Source organism: Sphaerodactylus townsendi, linkage group LG01 (assembly GCF_021028975.2).
Source record: "Sphaerodactylus townsendi isolate TG3544 linkage group LG01, MPM_Stown_v2.3, whole genome shotgun sequence".
NCBI classification, from domain to species: domain Eukaryota; kingdom Metazoa; phylum Chordata; class Lepidosauria; order Squamata; family Sphaerodactylidae; genus Sphaerodactylus; species Sphaerodactylus townsendi.
In genome coordinates, this window is record NC_059425.1 from 194,496,174 (window position 1) to 194,515,128 (window position 18,955).

The following is an 18,955-nucleotide window of genomic DNA, read 5'->3' on the forward strand; positions in this document are numbered from 1 at the left end:
GGGGAGGGATTATGCTTACAGTCAGCTCAGCTGATTCTGGCGAGGAGCATTTCCTTTCCACTTTAAAACTTGATATGGACTTTCCCCCTTTTTAGTGTCTGTTGAACATTGGATGCTGGGTTGGGCTCCTTGTGATATGTTTATGTGGGTTATGGCTTTGAGCTTTTCCAGAATAGGATGTCCGTTGTACATACAGTTTCGGGATCTGCACGTGTTAGCACTTTGTCATAAAGTATAATAATAATAATAATAATAAGCCTTTATTTGGCATAACAATAATCATAACACAATAAAAAACCTGAGATAAAAGGTATACAAATACAAAGGTTTAAGATAAAAGGTATACAAATACAAAGGTTTAAGATAAAATATAAATTATTGATTGTGCATCACCTCCAGTAAAAATTGTGCAACCAATTCACAAGTTTCATTGTCAGAATTGTCCAGAAGAAAAGGAAGTCTACTTGATTCTTCCATTTCACTAGGTATCCTAGAAAGAATGTTGGAATATTTTGATCTGATATTAGCAGATTTAGGGCAGCAAAGCAGTTGATGTGCCAATGTTTCAATTTGTTGTTCACCACAAGAGCATACCCTTTCGCTCATTTCCAAGTTGTTAAATCTACCACGCAATAAAGCGGAGGGGAAAACATTGAAGCGAGCAAGTGTGAGGGCTCTTCTCTGCATTGGATTAGTCAAAAAATACAAATAGGGAGCCATCCTGTTTTGATATAGGGGTATTGAAAGATGTAAGGGTGAACAAGTTTTCATAGCCCTCTGAGCCCTCTGGGGGAGGGCGGTATAAAAGTGGAATAAATAATAATAATAATAATAATAATAGCAGCCCTAAATAAATTAATCCATTCGCTTTCCAACAATTTTTGTTTTAACAAGTTGTAGGATTCTGAACTAGATAGCGGGAAAAGCGAGTCGAGAGATATACCAAGTGATTCAATCTTTCTTTCGATCAGAGAGAACCATGGATTAGCCTGAGTATCAGACAAAAGTAGGTGAATCAGCGAGTGCTCATCATGCGAGAAATGCAGGCGAAGCCAAAATTTAAAAGCTCTCAACCAAGCCCTATAAACTAATGAATTTTGGCCCAGTTCTAAACAGAGGGCCGCATACGGTACACAATTTGGCAGGCCACTTTGTCATAAAGTGTGCACCTGCACTTTTATAGATTAAATATTTTCACAAGAGCCTTGAGCTGGTTCATATTTAGCACTTTGGGGATGGTAGTTTTTGTCATTTGAATTATATTCGCCACTGCAACTAGCTCTGAATTCTAAGAGTACTGTGGAAATAAAAATAATACAGAATGTTTCATTATACAGAGAAAGCCCGGGAGAATTCCTCTAATAACTATTGTTTGAGCCTGTTTTATAAAACTTTCCCTCATGCTGTTTCTGTGTCCTCGATTCCTTGTGGTTGTTCTTTGCCCTCAGTTGGAGGTAAGTACTTGTATCAAAACACCTTCAGTCAGCCCAGTTCCCTAAACTGGAAAACTTCACCATGGCCTCTTCCGCACATGCAAAATAATGTGTTTTCAAACCACTTTCACAACTGTTTGCAAGTGGATTTTGCTATTCCGCACAGCTTCAAAGAGCACTGAAAGCAGTTTCAAAGTGCATTATTCTGCATGTGCGGAATGAGCCCATGTATATTTTCTTGAGTAACTTTTGGCACAGATTATCCATGACTGTAAGCAGTGACGTAGATATAAAATTTTTATGCGTTGGGTTAAGGGGGCGGGGCTAAGGGGGTGGTGCCCCACCCATGAGCGGGGCCATGCCTCCCCAAGCTCTGCCCCCCCCCCGCCTCCCAAGCTGGAGGGAATCGCTCCAAACTCCAGGTACAGCTTTGAGAAATCTGATGCAAAATTCTTTTGGCTTAAATTCCATAAATTTAAGCCAATATAATTTTGCATTGGATTTCCCAAAGCTTTACCTGGAGTTTCTGGGGAAATCAAAGCTCTTATCAAGCAGCTGAAAAGAGCCGGCTGCCTCTCTGCCCGTCCACTTTCAACCTTCAAAGGCTTTCTTTAAAGCCCCCCCCTTTGTTCTCTTTTCTGTTGCATTTAGAAGGTTACTGTAAAGTGGATTTTAAATAACTTACTACTAACAAGTGATTAGTTTTGCTAGCCTGACAAATCACAGCTCCCTCCCAATCTGTTTGGAAAACCGGGAAAAGAAAAGGTGAGCTCCAAACGTGGCTGTTTGGCCCACTGCAAAGAATCCCCACATTTAATAGGGAATAGTGTCCTCGGTCAAAAGAGTGCCGGGGCCAAATGGTGCCCAGAGACACACCCCCTCCGGGTGCCCCGTGTGTGCAGCCCCACTTACTCATGAGTAAGTGGGTCTCCAGCCCTCTTCACTGCCTGGCAGACAGGGGCGAGTTTCCCTAACCCCCCGGGCTGCTAGGCAGGGAGGCAGCGGCAGCCCCTCTCCACCACTGCTGCTACCACCACCACCTCCCTGCCAGTGCCTAGCAGCCGAGGGGCGAGTTTCCCTCAACCTCCAGCTGCTAGGCAGGGCGGCGGCGGCCCCTCTCCCCCACCACCACCACTGACTCCCTGCCAGCTCCTAGCAGCCATGGGGTGAGTTTCCTTTGCCCTACGGCTGCTAGGGGAGAAATGGCAGCTGCAGAGGCAGCGGTGGCCCCTCTCTGCCGCCACCACTGCCAACTCTTTGCCAGTCCCTAGCAGCCAATGGGTGAGTTCCCCTTGCCCTTCAGCTGCTAGGCAGGTAGATGGCGGCAGCAGTGGCCTCTCTCTGCCGCCACCGCCAACTCTCTCTACAGGCAGGCTGGTCTCTTGTGAAGCCTTCACATATTTCTTAAAGGGACAATTCCCCAAAGATTGCTTAAAGGGAAAAGTGCTGAAACTCAGTTTGAAGTCCTTTCCCCTTAAAGCAACCTTTGGAGAATTGCACCTTCCAGAAATATGTGAAGATGTAAGGGGCGGGGGGGTTGAACCTGTGACACCCCCCCCTTACCTACATCCCTGACTGTAAGTCTGTTACCGCCAGGAAAATAGCCAAAATATTTTCCTGAGTCGAGTTACCTGACTACACTGGCTCCAGGTCAGGACACAGAGATCTGTGTGGTTCAGAAGCCTCCATAAGGCTTGCAAAGGACATTTATATGTGACTATGCCAATGTTTTACATGGTTTCCCTCTTGCCTTTGCCTTTTTTAGGATATAATGAAAGCCTTTTAGTGTTGAATTTACTATTTACCCAATGTCTAGGTTTATATTTTAGCTAGGTTTTCCAGTTGATTTAAGGTTTTGTTATTGTTAATTTAGGATATTCTTGCCTATAAGTATATGTGCTTGTACTCTTTAAGGTTTTCTCTAATGTTTAAGTTTAGAAATGTTATTTTTGATATTTGTGTTTGTTAGTAAAAGCAATAGCCTGTAGAAGCTGCTATTAAGGGACAAGGAAGTTAGCCTTGGAATTCAGCTTAGACCAACACCCAGCCGACTCCTCAGCAAAAACAAAGACCCCTTTGGTTTTGCAAATCAAATCTGATGACAGCACCCAGAGGTCCCAGCCGTTGGAAAACAAGTCGGGACCACCATTGGACAGTTTGAACTCTCCTTTGTTGCGGAACTGAGGCGCGGGAGCCTCAGGTAATAACTGAAGGAAATAACTGGGTGCAGTAGCAGGCCCACCCAGTTCTATGAATGGACCTTCTCCGCTCTCCTTTCAGCACCATTGCGAAGTCTCGCGGGAAGATGCTTGACAGCGAGATTTCGTGGTCCCATCACAAAGTTGTCACTGTATCTTTCTTTTGTATTGATGTTTCTTTATTGGTGTTCGGTAAGGGACCTGCCCCCTTACCTGCCCCGTTTACCTGCCCCTTTGCCCCTTTGGATGTGTGTGTATAAAAGTTCTTGTGCTTGGTTATGGGAGCGCAATTCTCCTGCCCGAGCTGTCACCACCACTTCCGAATAAAATACTTTGCTTTGATGAGCACCGGCTTCCTGCGCCTCACTACGTTGCCTGAGCTGAAATCACTTAATGCTACCCGAGCAGCAGTGGGAACAAGTCCTACATCTGCAAGCGAGACAGGCTACTCTTCAGAAGGAATGACCTCACCATGGCCCCCTCGTTGGTCATCAAAGATTGGGACGTGGGGCCTGTCCGCAAAGGCATCTCCCTGGTTCACCAACGCCTCCTTCACAGCCTCGTAGCCTGCCAGGACTACCATTTTCTGCCATCCCAGTTGGATGCGGTAGACCGGGCCGTACTGTTTCGAGAACTGTAATATAATTAAAGATAATGAGGAACGTCCTTCCTGTTATCCAGCTAGGGTTGCCAGATGGTGTCAACAGAAACAGTAGAGACACTTGATAAGAAATTGTCAACCAAATGTAAATGCCTAATTACATAGAACTCAAATAGATCCTTCTGAGCCTGTTTATATTGTTTTAGATATTTTATACTGTATTAATATGCTGTCAGCTGCCCCGAGCCCGAAAAGGAGGGGGGTGGTTAGAAATCTGATCAATAATAACAATGGTACAAGAATTTTTTTCTCGTCTTCTCCAAACATTTAAGATTTATTTATACTACTTTTATTGATTTTAAAAACAAAACCACTGAGTTCCTGATTATATAAGGCCGTTTCCGCACGGCCCCCCAGGCGCCCCCACGCCAGCAAGAATTCTGCCGGCGTGGGGGCGGAGGCCGTTGGACTACAGGCGGCTCCGCATGGAGCTGCCTCTGCCCCCTTCCCTTTCCCACTCACCTTGTCCCCATCGTCGGCCTGCTGGCCTCCGAAGCCCCGCCCACGCTGCCCTCCGACCTCCAGGGGTCGGAGGACAGTGAGGGAGGGGCTTCAGAGGCCAGCAGGCCGATGATGGGGACAAGGTGAGTGGGAAAGGGAAGGGAAACAGCGTGTTCCCGGCGGTGCCGTTTGCACCGCGCCGCCGGGAACACGCTGTTGGGGCAAAAACAACCCTTTAAAGAGTTGTTTTTTAGGGCGGCCTGACGCCGCCCTGGGGGAGGGGGAGCGTTGCAGCAGCGCCGCCTGTGCGAATGGCTCCCTGGGAACGGCGTTTTTGCCGTCCCCAGGGCGCCATAAAAGGGCCGTGCGGAAACGGCCTAAGTTTTCCAGCAGTCAAATAATAACTTACAGATGTTTGTTTAAGTGATGGTTGTGTTTAAGTGATGGTTTATTTAAGTGATGGTTCAAGTCCATTTCTCTCAAATTCTTTCAAATTGTCTCAAATCCCTGCACCCCCTTGCTTTGGGGGCGGGGCATAACACCACAACAGCCACTTGAGTCTTTGCACATAGAATGCACAGAAAACTCACAAGCCACGGAACAGAAACCAAGCTGGGCAGATGAGTATATCTTATATTATTTATTTATTCACTCCCCACTTTTCTCCCCAATGGGACCCAAAGCAGCTGACATCACTAGGACCTCCTGCTTGCCTGCTGAATGCCAAACTTCCTTTCTTCTCTGCCTTGTTGGCAGTCAATGGAGAAAAAGAGGATGTTTTATCGAGCCACATGGGAAACACCGGGCAGCTTACTGGACAGAAAGGGAAAATACCAGAGTGTCCAGTTCAAAAATTGACCTTTTGCAGCCATACACCCAGCATAGTCCCTTTCCTAAAGGAATGAATTGTCTTGTCAATATGGCTTACTCAGTATTCATAGAACCAAGCCTTTACACTTCTATGGCTTTTAGCTTTTTCAGAGAGCCAGCATGATATAGTGGGTATGAGCAGGTGAAGTCTAATCTGGAGAACCGGGTTTGATTCCCCACTCTTCCACATGAGCGGCGGAGTCTTATCTGGTGGACCAGATGTGTTTCCCCACTCCTAGCATTCCTGCCTGGGCTAGTCACAGTTCTCCCTGAACTGTTTCAGCCCCACCTGCCTCACAGGAGGTCTGTGTGGGGAGAAGAAAGGAAAGGAGTTTGTAAGACTTTTTGAATTTCCTTACAGGAGAGAAAGGAGGGGTATAAATCCAAACTCTACTACTGGAAACGTTGGCTGTGACTTGTGGGCAGTTTCTACCTCATTCTTCCTTCTCTGTTGCCACTTGCCTTGCAGGAAGTTGGTGGCATAAAAAAAAGCACAATGAACAAGAAAGTTACCTGTAACATGGTTCTGTACGGCCTCTTCAAATCCATTTGGTGAAGGTTTCCAATCAGTGGTAAAGCCTTTGGTCCTGGTGGAAGCCTGTGGCTACTCCCGTTCCACGAACGGCTCATTTTCCAAAGGAATGCAAGAGTTAGGGCAAGTAGGAACAACACAGAAAAAGGATCCATCCAATCCATTTCGTGATCCGGAGAAGTTGCCTGTGTGGGTTACAGAGAAATGTGCAGGAGAATTTGATCCAGCTGTTTCTGCTCACTGGAATGAGCAGCACAAATTGCTCTTCTAGACCCAGCCCAGTATGAATAACCCAACCCATGCAGTCTAAAAATATATAAAAAGACAGTGCAATGTTATCCAGAAGGCTAAGCTAGTTGATTATCTACCAGGTCCAAAGTCTAGTGATGCCAGTGAATACCTAACAGTTATTTTGAAATAAAGATCTGTGTTTTTCTGTCGTGAAGCTTGATTATCCCTTGAGTTATGTGATGTGCACAGAAGATTTTAAAAGTGGCTCATTGTAGGTTCATTTGAATGTTAACATTCTTAGTTTATTTCAAATGATTTCAAATTTCTGATAACAGTCTAAGCAGAAAAAAGGAGAAAATTAGGGTATGTTTGGAATGGTTTCAGAACTGGTTGAAAAGGCAGCAGAAGATTTCGACTGCTGGAACTCAATAATTCTTTGTTCATTTTTCTTCACTGTTGTTTTTCGCTGTTGTTAGATTATATGATAACCTTTGTATCCTGTTCATTATACCGATAGTACAAATGGTCAGGAGGAAATGATCAAGCTTCATAGGGAAAGAACATTAGAACTCAGCTATAATTTTCTCCCATTGTATTTGAACCCCTTGTATGTCACAGTTGTGGAGGGAAGGTAGCAGATCTTAGAAGCTAAACACGGTCACTGCTTGAGAGGGTGGGAGCCGAGCAAGGAAGGCTCTGCAGAGGGAGGCCACGCCCGCCTGTCCCTTGCTGGAGCCACCATAAGTGGACTGTGGGTTTGTTACCGCCCAAGAAAATAGCCAAAATATTTTCTTGAAGTCAAGTTACATGACTACACTGGTTCCATGTAAAGACGCAGAAACTTGTGTGGTTCAGAGGCCTCCACGAGGCTCACAAGGAACGCATATATATGATTGTGCTGATGTTATATGATTTCCCTCTTGCCTTTGCCCTTTTTGGATGTAATGAAAGCCCCTTTTGTGTTGAATTTATGATTTGCCCGCTGTTTAAAGGCGATGTACAGCTGGACGTTTCTCCAGCTAGTTTAAGGTTTGTTATTGTTAATCTAGGAGATTTTTGCCTGTAACTATATGTGTTTATTCCTTAAGGTTTCCCTAAGGTTTAAGTTTAGAAATGTTATTTTTGATATTTGTGTTTGTTAGTAACAGCAATAGCCTATAGAAGCTGATATTAAGGGACAAGGAAGTTAGCCCTGGAATGCAGCTTAGACCAACACCCAGCCGCCTCCTTAGCAAAGACAAAGACCCTCTTTGGTTTTGCAAATTGAAACTGATAGCAGCACCTAGAGGTTCCAGCCATTGGAAAACGTGTCTGGACCACCATTGGACAGTTTGAACTCCCCTTTTGTTGCGGAGCTGAGGCGCGGGAGCCTCAGGTCATAACTGAAGGAAACAGCCATCTGATAACGCAGCTAGCTGGGTGCGGTAGCAAGCCCACCCAGATTCTCTGAATGGACCTTCTCCGCTCTCCTTTCAGCACCATTGCGAAATCTCGCGGGAAGACACTTAACAGTGGGATTTCGTGATCCCATTCACAAAAGTTGTAATTGTATCTTCCTTTTGTTCTGTTGTTTCCTTATTGGTGTTTGGTGAGGGACTTGCCCCCTTTACCTGCCCCTTTGCCCCCTCTGATGTTTGTAAATAAAAGTTCTTGCACTTGTTTGCAAGGTGCGATTCTCCTGCCCGAGCTGTCACCACCGCTTCCAAATAAAATACTTTGCCTTGAAGAAACACCGGCTTCCTGCCCCTCAATACATTGCTGAGCTGAAATCACTTATTGTTACCCGAGCAACAGCGGTAACAGCTTGAATTACAATACCTGCAGTGGCACTTCTGTGTAATTCTCTCAGATGAGCTGTGTTTTGCTCCCTCCTTGACTTCTTTGCATTTCCTGGCGATCCTCTCTGCCACATTTAGACTTGTTCATTTAACTTGAAAAACAGGATGGGTTAGTTTAGGTGGAATATATATTGGGATTCCCAGTAATTAATAGCTCCTTAGATCAGTATCAGTTCTGGATACTGAAACCATGCCAAAGGAGAATGAATGTTATATTTTCCATGTCTTGGGGGGGGGGATGTTTCTGAAGGTCAAAGGGGTGAACTTGAAGGGACTGAGGGGAATGGGGAGGCCGGAGGTGGTGGAGTGGACCATCCCAGTATGGACAGACTGCTGGTGGGAAGGAATGTTCAGAGGGTGGGGCTGATTCTGCACAAGCAACTTGGGGTCATCGCTGGAATCCCGGCGGCAGGAGGCAGCATGGTTAACAGAGGAAACGCAGTATTTCAGTGAGAAATGCACAGCCAAGAAGCCCCACACCAGAGAATCCACCTCCGTTAATCCCCCCACCTACCTGCATGGCATGTCGGCCTCCTTAGATCATCCATTCTAAAGGGGATCACCTGGGGAATCCACCATGATGCTGGACAGAAGGGGATGGGAACGAATGCGTCCTGGCTGCCGTAGTTCGCACAGGCAAGCAGGCAGCATTGAAATCCGGGTTAAAGGAAAAATATCGCTAATTTAGGGGCTTGCCTTTAACCCGGGTTCTGGCAAATAGTGTGGGTGTGAAGCATTTAGGGGGCGAGTTCTGTGGGAACGTCCCATCCCAAACACTTTTTAAAAGGGCCTGAACGCATCCTCTTTGGCCCGTGCAAAATCAGCCAAAGAGCATAACAGCCGGTTCGAATCCACCTCTTTCAATCTTAGCCCTGCAGCTCCAATTAGAGGAATAACAATACTGGCCTTCCACGCAAGATTGTTGTAAGAGTGGTTCAGATTACACACACAAAGCATCATTCTGGAAATCTCCCTCCCTGGCTGCTGATACTGCCCTGTGGCTGGAAACTTTTTTGGTCTGCCCCACTCACAATCCCTGTCGTCCTCCTACCAAGCAGCACCCAGATCCTCTCCTGGTGACTGACCTGCAGCAACAACCAGCCCCGCCTCAGCTTCTCTCAGCCATGCTCCATGCAACGGACAGAACTCAAGGCACGATCATGTCCCAGGCATCGCCCCTTCCCGGGTGAACTTTGCAAAACAGAACACCCGCCTGGTTGATTGCAGAGAATATTTCAACAACAGAGGCACAGAAAAGAAGCTGCAGTGTTCATTGCCGCTCTCTCCCCCTTCCCCCCCTCCCCCGACACGGCCAACCTGCTCCGGAAACCAAGCTGTTTTTCTCTAACTGTGGTTTTAACTCTTTGGGTCTCGGTGTTTAAGTCTTCAGCTGATGTTTTCAAATAGACGGTAGGTGGAAAGGATCCTGTTTTCAAAACTTTCCTATGTTAGAAAAAGTTTTACACAAAAATTGAAAAATCAAGAAGAAGGAGGAGGAGGAGAGGAGAAAGGATCCTGTTTTCCAAACTCCTATGAAAAAGTTTAAAAGTGAAGAAAGAGGAGGAGGAGGAGGAGGAGGAGGAGGAGGAGGAGGAGGAGGAGGAGGAGGAGGATAGTCCCGATGATAGTCCCCATGTCCCGCAGGGCCCTAATCGCGGGTGGAAGCTCATTCCACCAGGTGGGGGCCAGGGTTGCTTGGTGTTCTCCTTGCTGGCTTGAGGGCTCCTCTCTCTTTTAGGCATGCATCGTAGCTAACTTCTGCATGCTGGCTTTTGTTTTGCGATGCTAGAAATTGGGCAGCATGCACTGCCTCAGTGAACTGCTGCTTTGAATCTGTTTCCTTCTCCTAAGGCTTGATTTTTAGCCAAAGCCTCTTCTAGACGTTGCTCGCTTGTTTGGGTGATGGACATGTCCACAATCAGGTCAGAAGATTGCTTGGCTTAGAGGGCTCCTATCTCCAACCATTAGGTTTTCGGTTTTTGTGCTGGCCACTCGAGAGCGGCCAACACATTCTCGTAGGGTTAACCATCATCCCCATGTTCCGCACTCATCCTTTTTGGACCCACACAGTTTCTTATTTTCACATTGCACCTGGAAGGCATCCCACAGTGTTTGCAAGGGTCTGGGCAGTGGGGGAACTTTACTTTCCAGGAATCAGGTCCCCACTTCTCTCATTGTCCAGGCTGGACTCTTTTTTGAACATTTTGGCAGCTCTGCACATGCACGCACATACACACACACACACAGACACACACACACGAAGGCTGTATAAACAGAATAGAACTGCTCTGGGCCAAGGAGGGTCTATGCCTCAGTATAACTGTTCAGTCCCTTCCACACAGCAAATGTATAGTGGGTTGCAGTCAGGATAAAAGAACTCATTTCCCTGTTTTTGCGTTCATACGCATCCTTGCAGGCAATGATTGGAGCCCATGCAAACAATGTGGGTGTCAAACCTCGGATCTGGAAATCACGGAAACTGTAGATTTGTTCTAAAGCCTTTATTTCAGAGCGTAGATAACATCATCAAAGAGGAATCTGGTGATTCCTGCGCAAACCCACCAACTATATCCCATTGCCCCCTCCCCCCAAGCCAAACAGCTCCAACTATCCCTCTGCAAACTACAAAGCATTTACTACACAGCATTGCGAGCCTGGGAACAGTTCACACTTCCCTGTGATAAGATCTGTGTCCGGGATGTCCTGGGGTGGCGAGGGGAAGACTCCAGACCTTCGGCCAGTATCAAGGAATGGTAAACCCCCTCCCCCTGCTCTGCCTGCCATCCATCACTGACAGGCTCAGTCCTGACAGTGGGCTGCTATTGCGCCTTTGCATGGAAACGCATGTTTTTTTAATTTACTTCCCATTGGTGTGTAGCTATGCAGGCATGCACAAATGCTGATGTCTCATGGTACGACCATCTGCACCTGGGTAGCCACGCAGATGCAAGTCGCAATTTTTTAAAAAAGGGGGGAAAGGGTGGCAAATAAAGCATCTCAGCCCTGCCATTTGCATGTGAGTGGCTGCAACCTTCGATTTTTAAAAAGATTCACTAGTTTAGCAATTTTCAAAAAAAACGGTTTGGTGGAAATAACACGAGGCAGACTCATTGTGGGGGCGGGATCTCTGCAAAGTCCACACTCCAAACGTTGTTGTTTTTTTCATCCTACACCTGTGTTTATTGGCCTGTGCGGAATGGGCTTTCAGCTTGCAAGCCCTTAACAACAATACACCCAACGGTCAGTGGGCCCCATAACTATGAATCTATACAGGAACTCTAGCTCAGGGATGGGACTTTAAAATTTCTACTGCTCGCTCTTTCTCTGACTACCGTAATGCTCATTGTCTGACTCATTTCTCTGACTACCTTAATGCTCAACTGTTCAGGCCCTGCGGGATCTTGGAGAGTTCCGCAGGGCCTGTAAGACCGAGCTGTTCCACCGGGCCTTCGGGGAGGCCAGCCGCTGATGGTGTGCGCCCTTTCTGTCCCTCCTTTTAACATTCTGGGAGTTTGTGACATCTATACCGTCCCCCTCTCCGGGAGGGGTTTTTATTGATAGTTTTAATGCTGGACGCCAAGTGATTCATGTGGAACGCTGTAATTTTATATTTTAATGATGTTAATTATATTAATTTTATTGCTATTGTTATTACTGTTTTGCAACACTTGTTGTTCACCGCCCAGAGCCCTTAGGGGATGGGGCGGTATATAAATACGATAAAAATAAATAAAATAAATAAAAATTGTGAATTCTCTCACAGGTCTCTTACTATATTCTCCTGAGTCATAGTATTGATTCTTAATTACTATGCTGTTAAATTTAATATTTCTCTTTATTCTGCCTGTTTCCCCCCACTTTTCCAAAGTATTTAACCTAATTTGCAAACCCAGCATGCCTTGCTAATAGAGCTCTCTCCCATAGATCCCAAGGCACCGGTTCTTCTTATTGTCTTTCCATATTTGTTTACGCTAATAACCTGGACTCAAAGCCGTGATATGAAGGTCTTGGTGTGAATCCCTCCTAGGGAAGAGGATGAGCAGAAACTATCTGAGATTCCTATTCCACCTCTCCAGGTTTCCTCTGTCAATGTAGGATGTAACCCAGCAGAGCTATTTGTTAATATTGCCTTACTGACCAGTTGCAGCTCATGTGATAACTAAAATCAGCTCAGTCATTGCTAGTGGAAAGTGTGACATGGTTAAACTGTGGCTATTGAACACAACAGGGGCACAACTGTGATCCTCCCTCCTGCTGAGTTGAAAACCAATAGGAGGAAGCATCCTCTTTCTCAGAATGTCACACTTTGCAGGACTATTTTGTTTCTCATAACAGTCTAAGCAGAAAAAAGGGAGAAAATTAAGGTATGTTTGGGGTGGTTACAGAAATGATTGAAAAGATAGCAGAATATTTAGACTGCTGTAACCCCATCATTCTTTTCCGGGCTGCATGGACGTGGTCTGGTAGATGTTGTTCCTAACGTTTCACCTGCATCTGTGGCCGGCATCTTCAGAGGTGTATCACAGAGAGAATACACCATAATTCTATGTTCATTTGTTTATTGCCCATTGTTAAATTATGTTATAGCCTTTATACCCAGACGATCCTTGCAGACACACCAAGGTTTCTTGGTGGTCTCCCATCCAAGTTCTAACCAGGTCTGATCTTGCTTAGGTTCTCAAATTGGATAAGATCAGGCTAATCCAGTCCATCCTGATGACCAGGAGAGTGTGCGAAGAAATGACTTTCTCCACTTGAGGTCTGAATGTTTTGACCATTTTCCCCTTCTGGGCTGGAGGAGGGGGGGCTGTCAGTTCAATTGTTTTCCAGCCTCACCTCTACCACCTTGCTAGAAATTCTAATAGAGACAATAGGATGGATGAAGGTTTTCCCTCCTTTCTCCAAGCAGGACATGAGATTTGGAGGTTTTAAAATACTAGAAAGGACTTTTGGAAGAAACCTCCTGGAGGCTTCAGGAGAAGGTTCTTGGATGCAGGCTGACCTGGTCAGTGGGTGGAGGAAGAGAATGAATAAAACTCTGGGGAGCAAGGAGGAAGCACTTATTTCTTACCTGGGTATCTCCAGGGAGACGTGGCTGTCGTCTGAGTCCTGGAAGAGACAGCCATTTTGACCATGTGCCATCCTAGGGAACTGCAGAAAATGTCCAGGTAATGGAAACTCTGAAGAGCCATCCCAAGCTCAAAAGCCTGCCCAATATTTTAACCTCTCATAGGGAATGTAGTGAAAGAGGGACAGACGAATGGCATTTTTCTTGTTTATTGGATCCCTTACTCAGTATGGTGTGTGCTAAAAGTAGGCTTGTAAAAGCTAGCTGGTGGCAAGCAGGGGACAGACAGGCAAGGGCTCTGAGTCTGGAAGGGAAGCCACATAAGCCTATAGCAAGCCTTTTACTAATGTAAAATAAAAAGTAGGGGAGCAAATGCTGGAGAATTAATTTGATTGTGACTCACATGGACAACATCTTCAATATGCCCGGTGTTTGATAGGGTTGGAGATTCGGACGGTCCAAATCTGGATTTTGGCCGAATCTGCATTGATTCAGATGGATTCGGATGAGCAGGGTCCGAATCGGAGCTGTCCGAATCCCATGGACCACCCGAATCAGCTGAATCCCATGGACCACCCGAATTGCGTTTTAATTTTTTGGGTGTTTTTTCACGTTTTGGCCTGCAGGGGGCGCATTTCTAAACATATAGGCACCAAAATTTCAGGGTGTCACCGGGTGACTATCCTGATGATACCTCCCAAGTTTGGTGCAGTTTGGTTCAGGAGGGCCAAAGTTATGGATTCCCAAAAGGGGTGCTCTTATCCCCCATTCTTTCAAATGGGAGCTAAGAAGATGGGGGCTACCCTTTTAAGAGTCCATAACTGCAGGCCAAAACGTGAAAAAACAGCAAAAAATAAAAACACATCCAAGAATCTCGGATGTCACCCCAAATTCTGGTGTATCCGAGCCTGGCAGGATCCGACCCCATACACCCGAACTGGACCCAAATCCAAACCAGGGCCGAATTTTTTCCCCATTTACCAACCCTAGTGTTTGATAACCCTCCTTACAGGTATAACACTATAACAAAGTATGATAAAGACGGAAAGAAGGAAGCCAGAGATGTGCCCTTGGAACTGGTGGCTAAGCAGGGATTTGAGTGCAAGTCAAAACAATAAATGAATAGTCAAAACCACGGGGAACTATCAATGGAACCAGGCTGTGTCAAATTGCTGAGCAAGACTAGCCACTGTTTTGCCTCCTCTTTACCGCAGCTGCCACTACATTGGGGAAAATCCAGCCCTACTAGTTCACTCGAGATGCTTGTAACCAGCCACCCAGGAGTATTGCTGTGTAGCGCACCAAGCAGTGAAGCAGGTGGATAAAGACTTCAGTAGACCTTCCTCAGTTAAAGGAACTTTATTTCTACAAGACACCAACTGAGGCTATCACGAAAGAGAGAATCGTGGTATACTCGTAAAATGAAACACATGGTCTCAGTAATGGGGGACTAGAAGAATTCAGCAGACAATTAAGGTACTAAGAGGAATGGCACAAATCTTTGGCTGGGATCCAGTGATTTTGGCCCACAGACTTTGCTTTCCTCGTCTCCCAGTGAGTGCAGCTCAAGTTATGCTCTTTAGGAGAAGACCCTTTTGCCCACAGGAATAACCCACTGGATCCAAGCCAAAGTCTTCTCAGTAGCAGTTTCTGAGTTGAGTCAGTTGAGTTTGCTTTCTCATTCAGTGAAGCTGAGGTCTTTGCTTTAAATATGTATTTCTCAGATTTGGCATTATAAGCAAACCCAGCTTATGGGTTTGTAAAGCGGGTCTGATGTCCAAAATGCAGCTCTAACAAAATTGTTTCATCAACACAGCCAGTGGGATGGGATGGATCTCACTTGAAAGTAGGCCATTGCTGTTGCCCAATTTCATTGTTTTCGGTTTTTTGAAGGTCTCAACAATGTGCAAATAGAAGAATTCAGCAGACAACAATGACTCAAGGTTCAAATTTTGAACTAATTTAAGCCTCTGAAGAAGCCTAGGTAGAGTTCATGGATAGGCAGGTACTGAGGTTAGTTCCACTGAGTTTACCATGCCCTCGGCAGGAATGAAAGTGTAGTAGAGGAAAGCGGAGCTCACAGGGGAGCTAAACATGGCTGGATGTTAAGAACGTGGCAAAGCACAGATACGGTAAGGCATTGGAGATGAAGTAATGCCAGAGTCAGGGGTGAGGTCCAGGTCTTCCTTGGATGTCCCAGGGGCTGGCTGGAAAGTGAACCTCTGCAGGAGACTTGCAAAGAAGAGGAAGATCTCCATTTTGGCAAGGGTCTCACCTGCACACGCTCGCCGACCTGTGACAATACAGATGAGACAGGTAAGCCCTACCCATTTATGTCATTTTAAACCATCTCCCCATGGAACAATGTTTCAAAGAATTTAAACATGAGACACAAAGAAGTATAAATGAAGGCAGTCTGCAGTTGATAGCAACCCAGTAATGAACAATGTTGAGGAATAAAGGGAATCGTGAAAGAAGTGAAAATGGCCCACTGGGATGATATTCTTCCAAGTCAAGCCACTATTTAAATTCACAATGATGTATCTAAAAGGAGTTACCTGCAGAGAAAGGCAGGAAGGCGTCTTTCCTGACGAACTTTCCGTCGGAATCAAGGAAATGCTCAGGATAGAATTTGAATGGTTTTTCCCACTGAGATTCATCGTACAGCACAGAGTACAGTAAGGGGATGATATGCGTTCCCTGCAAAGCCAAAGCAATACATTGTTGAAGAAAACGAAGGCGGTCCATCAAGCACATGAGTTATCTTCCAGGCCTAGAAAATGCCACCCCAACAAACTGAGTTTCGGGGAAATTCAAATGCGAGGTAAGCAAGGTAAAAAAAATTGCTTGGATGGACAGTGTCTTCACAGTTTGAAATGTGTGTCCCAGTCCAAACTAGAGTGGGCAACTGTGTGTACTCTTTATTGGACAGTGTGACCTGTGACTCCGAAGTAATACAATTTTTATTTACTCCTGCAGCTCGGCAATCAAAATATCAAATCAGCAATTTTGCAGGTCTTAATTTAGCCAAATTTGCTATGCGTTTCAACAAACTTTGGTTGAATGGTTTGAGAAAGTTCTCTAATGCAGATGGCTTTACTTTTATGTCAGCCAATGGTTGTAGTGTGATAGATTATGTCCTTGTTTCCCCTCAACTTTTAGGTTCAATTTCCCAGTTTGTTGTCGATGATTATGCCTTGAGTGACCATCTGCCTTTAGTGTTTTCTCTTTCTGTTGAGTCTACCACAAATCCTGAATCCATCAACAATGATCTACATTTTCGTTTGAAGTGGTCATCACAAACTGAGGCCACTTTTAAAGCTTTTATAAAATTGCCTTTTGTTTCCAATTTAAAATCGGGTATAATTAAAGCAAACAGTCCAGGAGTGGGGATAGAGCTGTTTGACAAATTACCCAATTGACAAATTCTTTGATAAGCAAAGACCATCTCAGAGGAGATACAAGAAGTTCAAAAAATTCCTGGTTTGACAAGGAATGTATTAAAATTAACCAACAAATAAGGTCCCTATATAGGAGATTCAGAAGATCTAATTCCAACACGGATCTTGCTAGTCTTCAGACCCTAAAGCGCTGTCTCCAACATTGCATACAACAGAAACAGCAATATCTAGCGGAACTTAAATGGAACCAACTTTTACACACGACCGCAACAAATAATTCCAAGCAGTTCTGGTATCTAATTAATGGACCGTGTAATGTGGGCCTCACATCATCCTCATCAATTTCCCCACTTAATTGGCATAGCTACTTTTCTAACCTTTTTTATGCTGATGAGTTGGAAACCCCGTGCCCAGTGGTAGACCCTCTTGAATTGCCTGACTGGCCCCCTGTCTCAGTACAGGAAATTGCTGATCTGATAAGTGGTCTAAAGAATGGGAAAGCGGCTGGTCCAGATTCAATTATCCCGGAGATTTTGAAATCAGATCTGGAGTGGTGGACCCCTCTCCTGGCGGCAGTGTTTACCATCATTAATAACACAGGTGTTATCCCAAACAGCTGGCGATTAGCCATATTAGTACCAATCTACAAAAAGGGAGACCCTACTGATCCTTCCAATTACCGGCCAATTAGTCTACTATCGGTAATTGGAAAGCTCTATTCAAAATTATTATTGATTAGCTTGCAAACTTGGCTGGATCAAACTAAAATCATTGGACCTGAGCAAGCAGGATTTTGTAGAAATAAGTCAACCTTGGATCACTGTTTAGTACTCTCCCATCTGGTAAATAAGTATGCTACTACAAAGGCTTCTAAATTGTTTGCTGCTTTTATTGACCTAAAAGGAGCCTTTGATACCGTGACAAGAAATCTCCTGTGGGACAAGATGAGGTCATTGAATGTTGACCCCAGACTTCTATTCCTGATCAAACAGTTGTATACTAACACTGTTTGTCAAGTTAGATGCTCTGGGGAAGGTCAGTTAACCAGCAGAATTAGTACTCCTCGTGGGGTCAAACAAGGTTGCATACTGGCTCCTACTTTATTCAATGTATTCCTCAATGATTTACCTCATGCTTTGGTGTCTGTGGATGGGCATAGTCCTAAATTACATCTTACCCGTGTTCCTTTAATGTTGTATGCAGACGATGCAGTGTTATTGTCCTTGTCCAGTACTGGCCTTAAACGCCTAATGTACAGTTTTGCTAATTATTGTGACGAGAACAGACTGGAAATTAACTTGATTTTCATAATTTGACTTGTGCTGCCAAGACAACCTGTTCTCCGACTACATTATTAATCCCATGCGAGCGTGGAATTATGGCAGCATATCTTCGTCTGCTGATTAATCCCACCCAGAGGAGAGCCTTGGCTACTGCAAGATGAAATGTGCTGCCATCAGCTCTGCTGGAGGGAAGATTTAAGAATATGGAACATTCTAAAAGAGTTTGTTCGTGTGATATGACTACGGTTGAAACACTTGACCATTCTTTGTTTCTGTGCCCTAAATACAATAAGATACGCATGAAATACATGAATTCGATTTTCTTGCAATGTTCTCAGTGGCATGAATGTTATAAGATACCCAATCTCCTGAACAGCTCTGATGTACTCTTTTGTGAAACTGTGGCAAATTTTATACTGGAAATTAGTAATTTTAACTGTATTTCTTAACCTTGTTTTGTTTTAAAATTTTGTCCTGTTTTATATGCCAATAAAGGCTTGTGTGTGTGTGTGTGTGTCCCAGTCCAAGCAAAGTCATTGTGATTTCTCTCCTTCCCAGGAAGAGAAATCTGTGGGGCACAGAAGCACGTCATTGACTGGCTCTCATATCCCACCATGTTGGTAGCAAAAAAGGAGCAGATTCAGTTGAGCAATGACTGTACAGCTAAGAACAATCACCTTTGGAATGAAGTAGCCTCCAAGAGTCACATCCACATTCGTAGCATGGGGCGCACTTGCAGGGGCAATATTTGCAAACCTCTGGATTTCGTGAACCACCGCATCGGTGTAGGGCAGCTTTGCTCGGTGTTCAATGCGCGGCTGAGCAGACCCAATTACCTTTGTCATTTCTTCTTGCACTTTCCCTGAGGACACAGGACATTGATTCTCACTAAAACAAATTTATAGTGCAGATTTTGAATTATGCTGTAAATATAGTGGGGCCAGATTCACTGGTACGAGTGGATGTCATATTTTGGTCTTGAAAAAGTGCCACAAGTCA

General features: G+C 45.0%; 2 protein-coding genes across 4 annotated transcripts in view; both read right to left on the reverse strand.

The window, feature by feature from the left end:
* The window catches only part of LOC125436215 (cytochrome P450 2K6-like), a 21,083-nt gene extending 11,581 nt beyond the window's left edge, over positions 1 to 9,502 (reverse strand). The window contains exons 1-4 of one of the 3 annotated variants that reach the window (XM_048503029.1): positions 9,256 to 9,502; positions 8,185 to 8,296; positions 6,117 to 6,320; positions 4,103 to 4,265 (exon numbers count right to left, since the gene is read on the reverse strand). In XM_048503029.1, the coding sequence (XP_048358986.1) occupies positions 4,103 to 4,265; positions 6,117 to 6,299 (346 nt within the window). In that variant the 5' untranslated portion in view covers positions 6,300 to 6,320; positions 8,185 to 8,296; positions 9,256 to 9,502. Of the gene's footprint in view, positions 1 to 4,102; positions 4,266 to 6,116; positions 6,321 to 8,184; positions 8,297 to 8,718; positions 8,934 to 9,235 lie in introns of those variants that run through there. The other 2 variants (XM_048503019.1, XM_048503040.1) reach the window with 2 other exon arrangements.
* Positions 1 to 18,955, reverse strand: part of LOC125436226 (cytochrome P450 2K6-like) — a 154,231-nt gene that overhangs the window by 108,885 nt on the left and 26,391 nt on the right. The window lies entirely within an intron of this gene.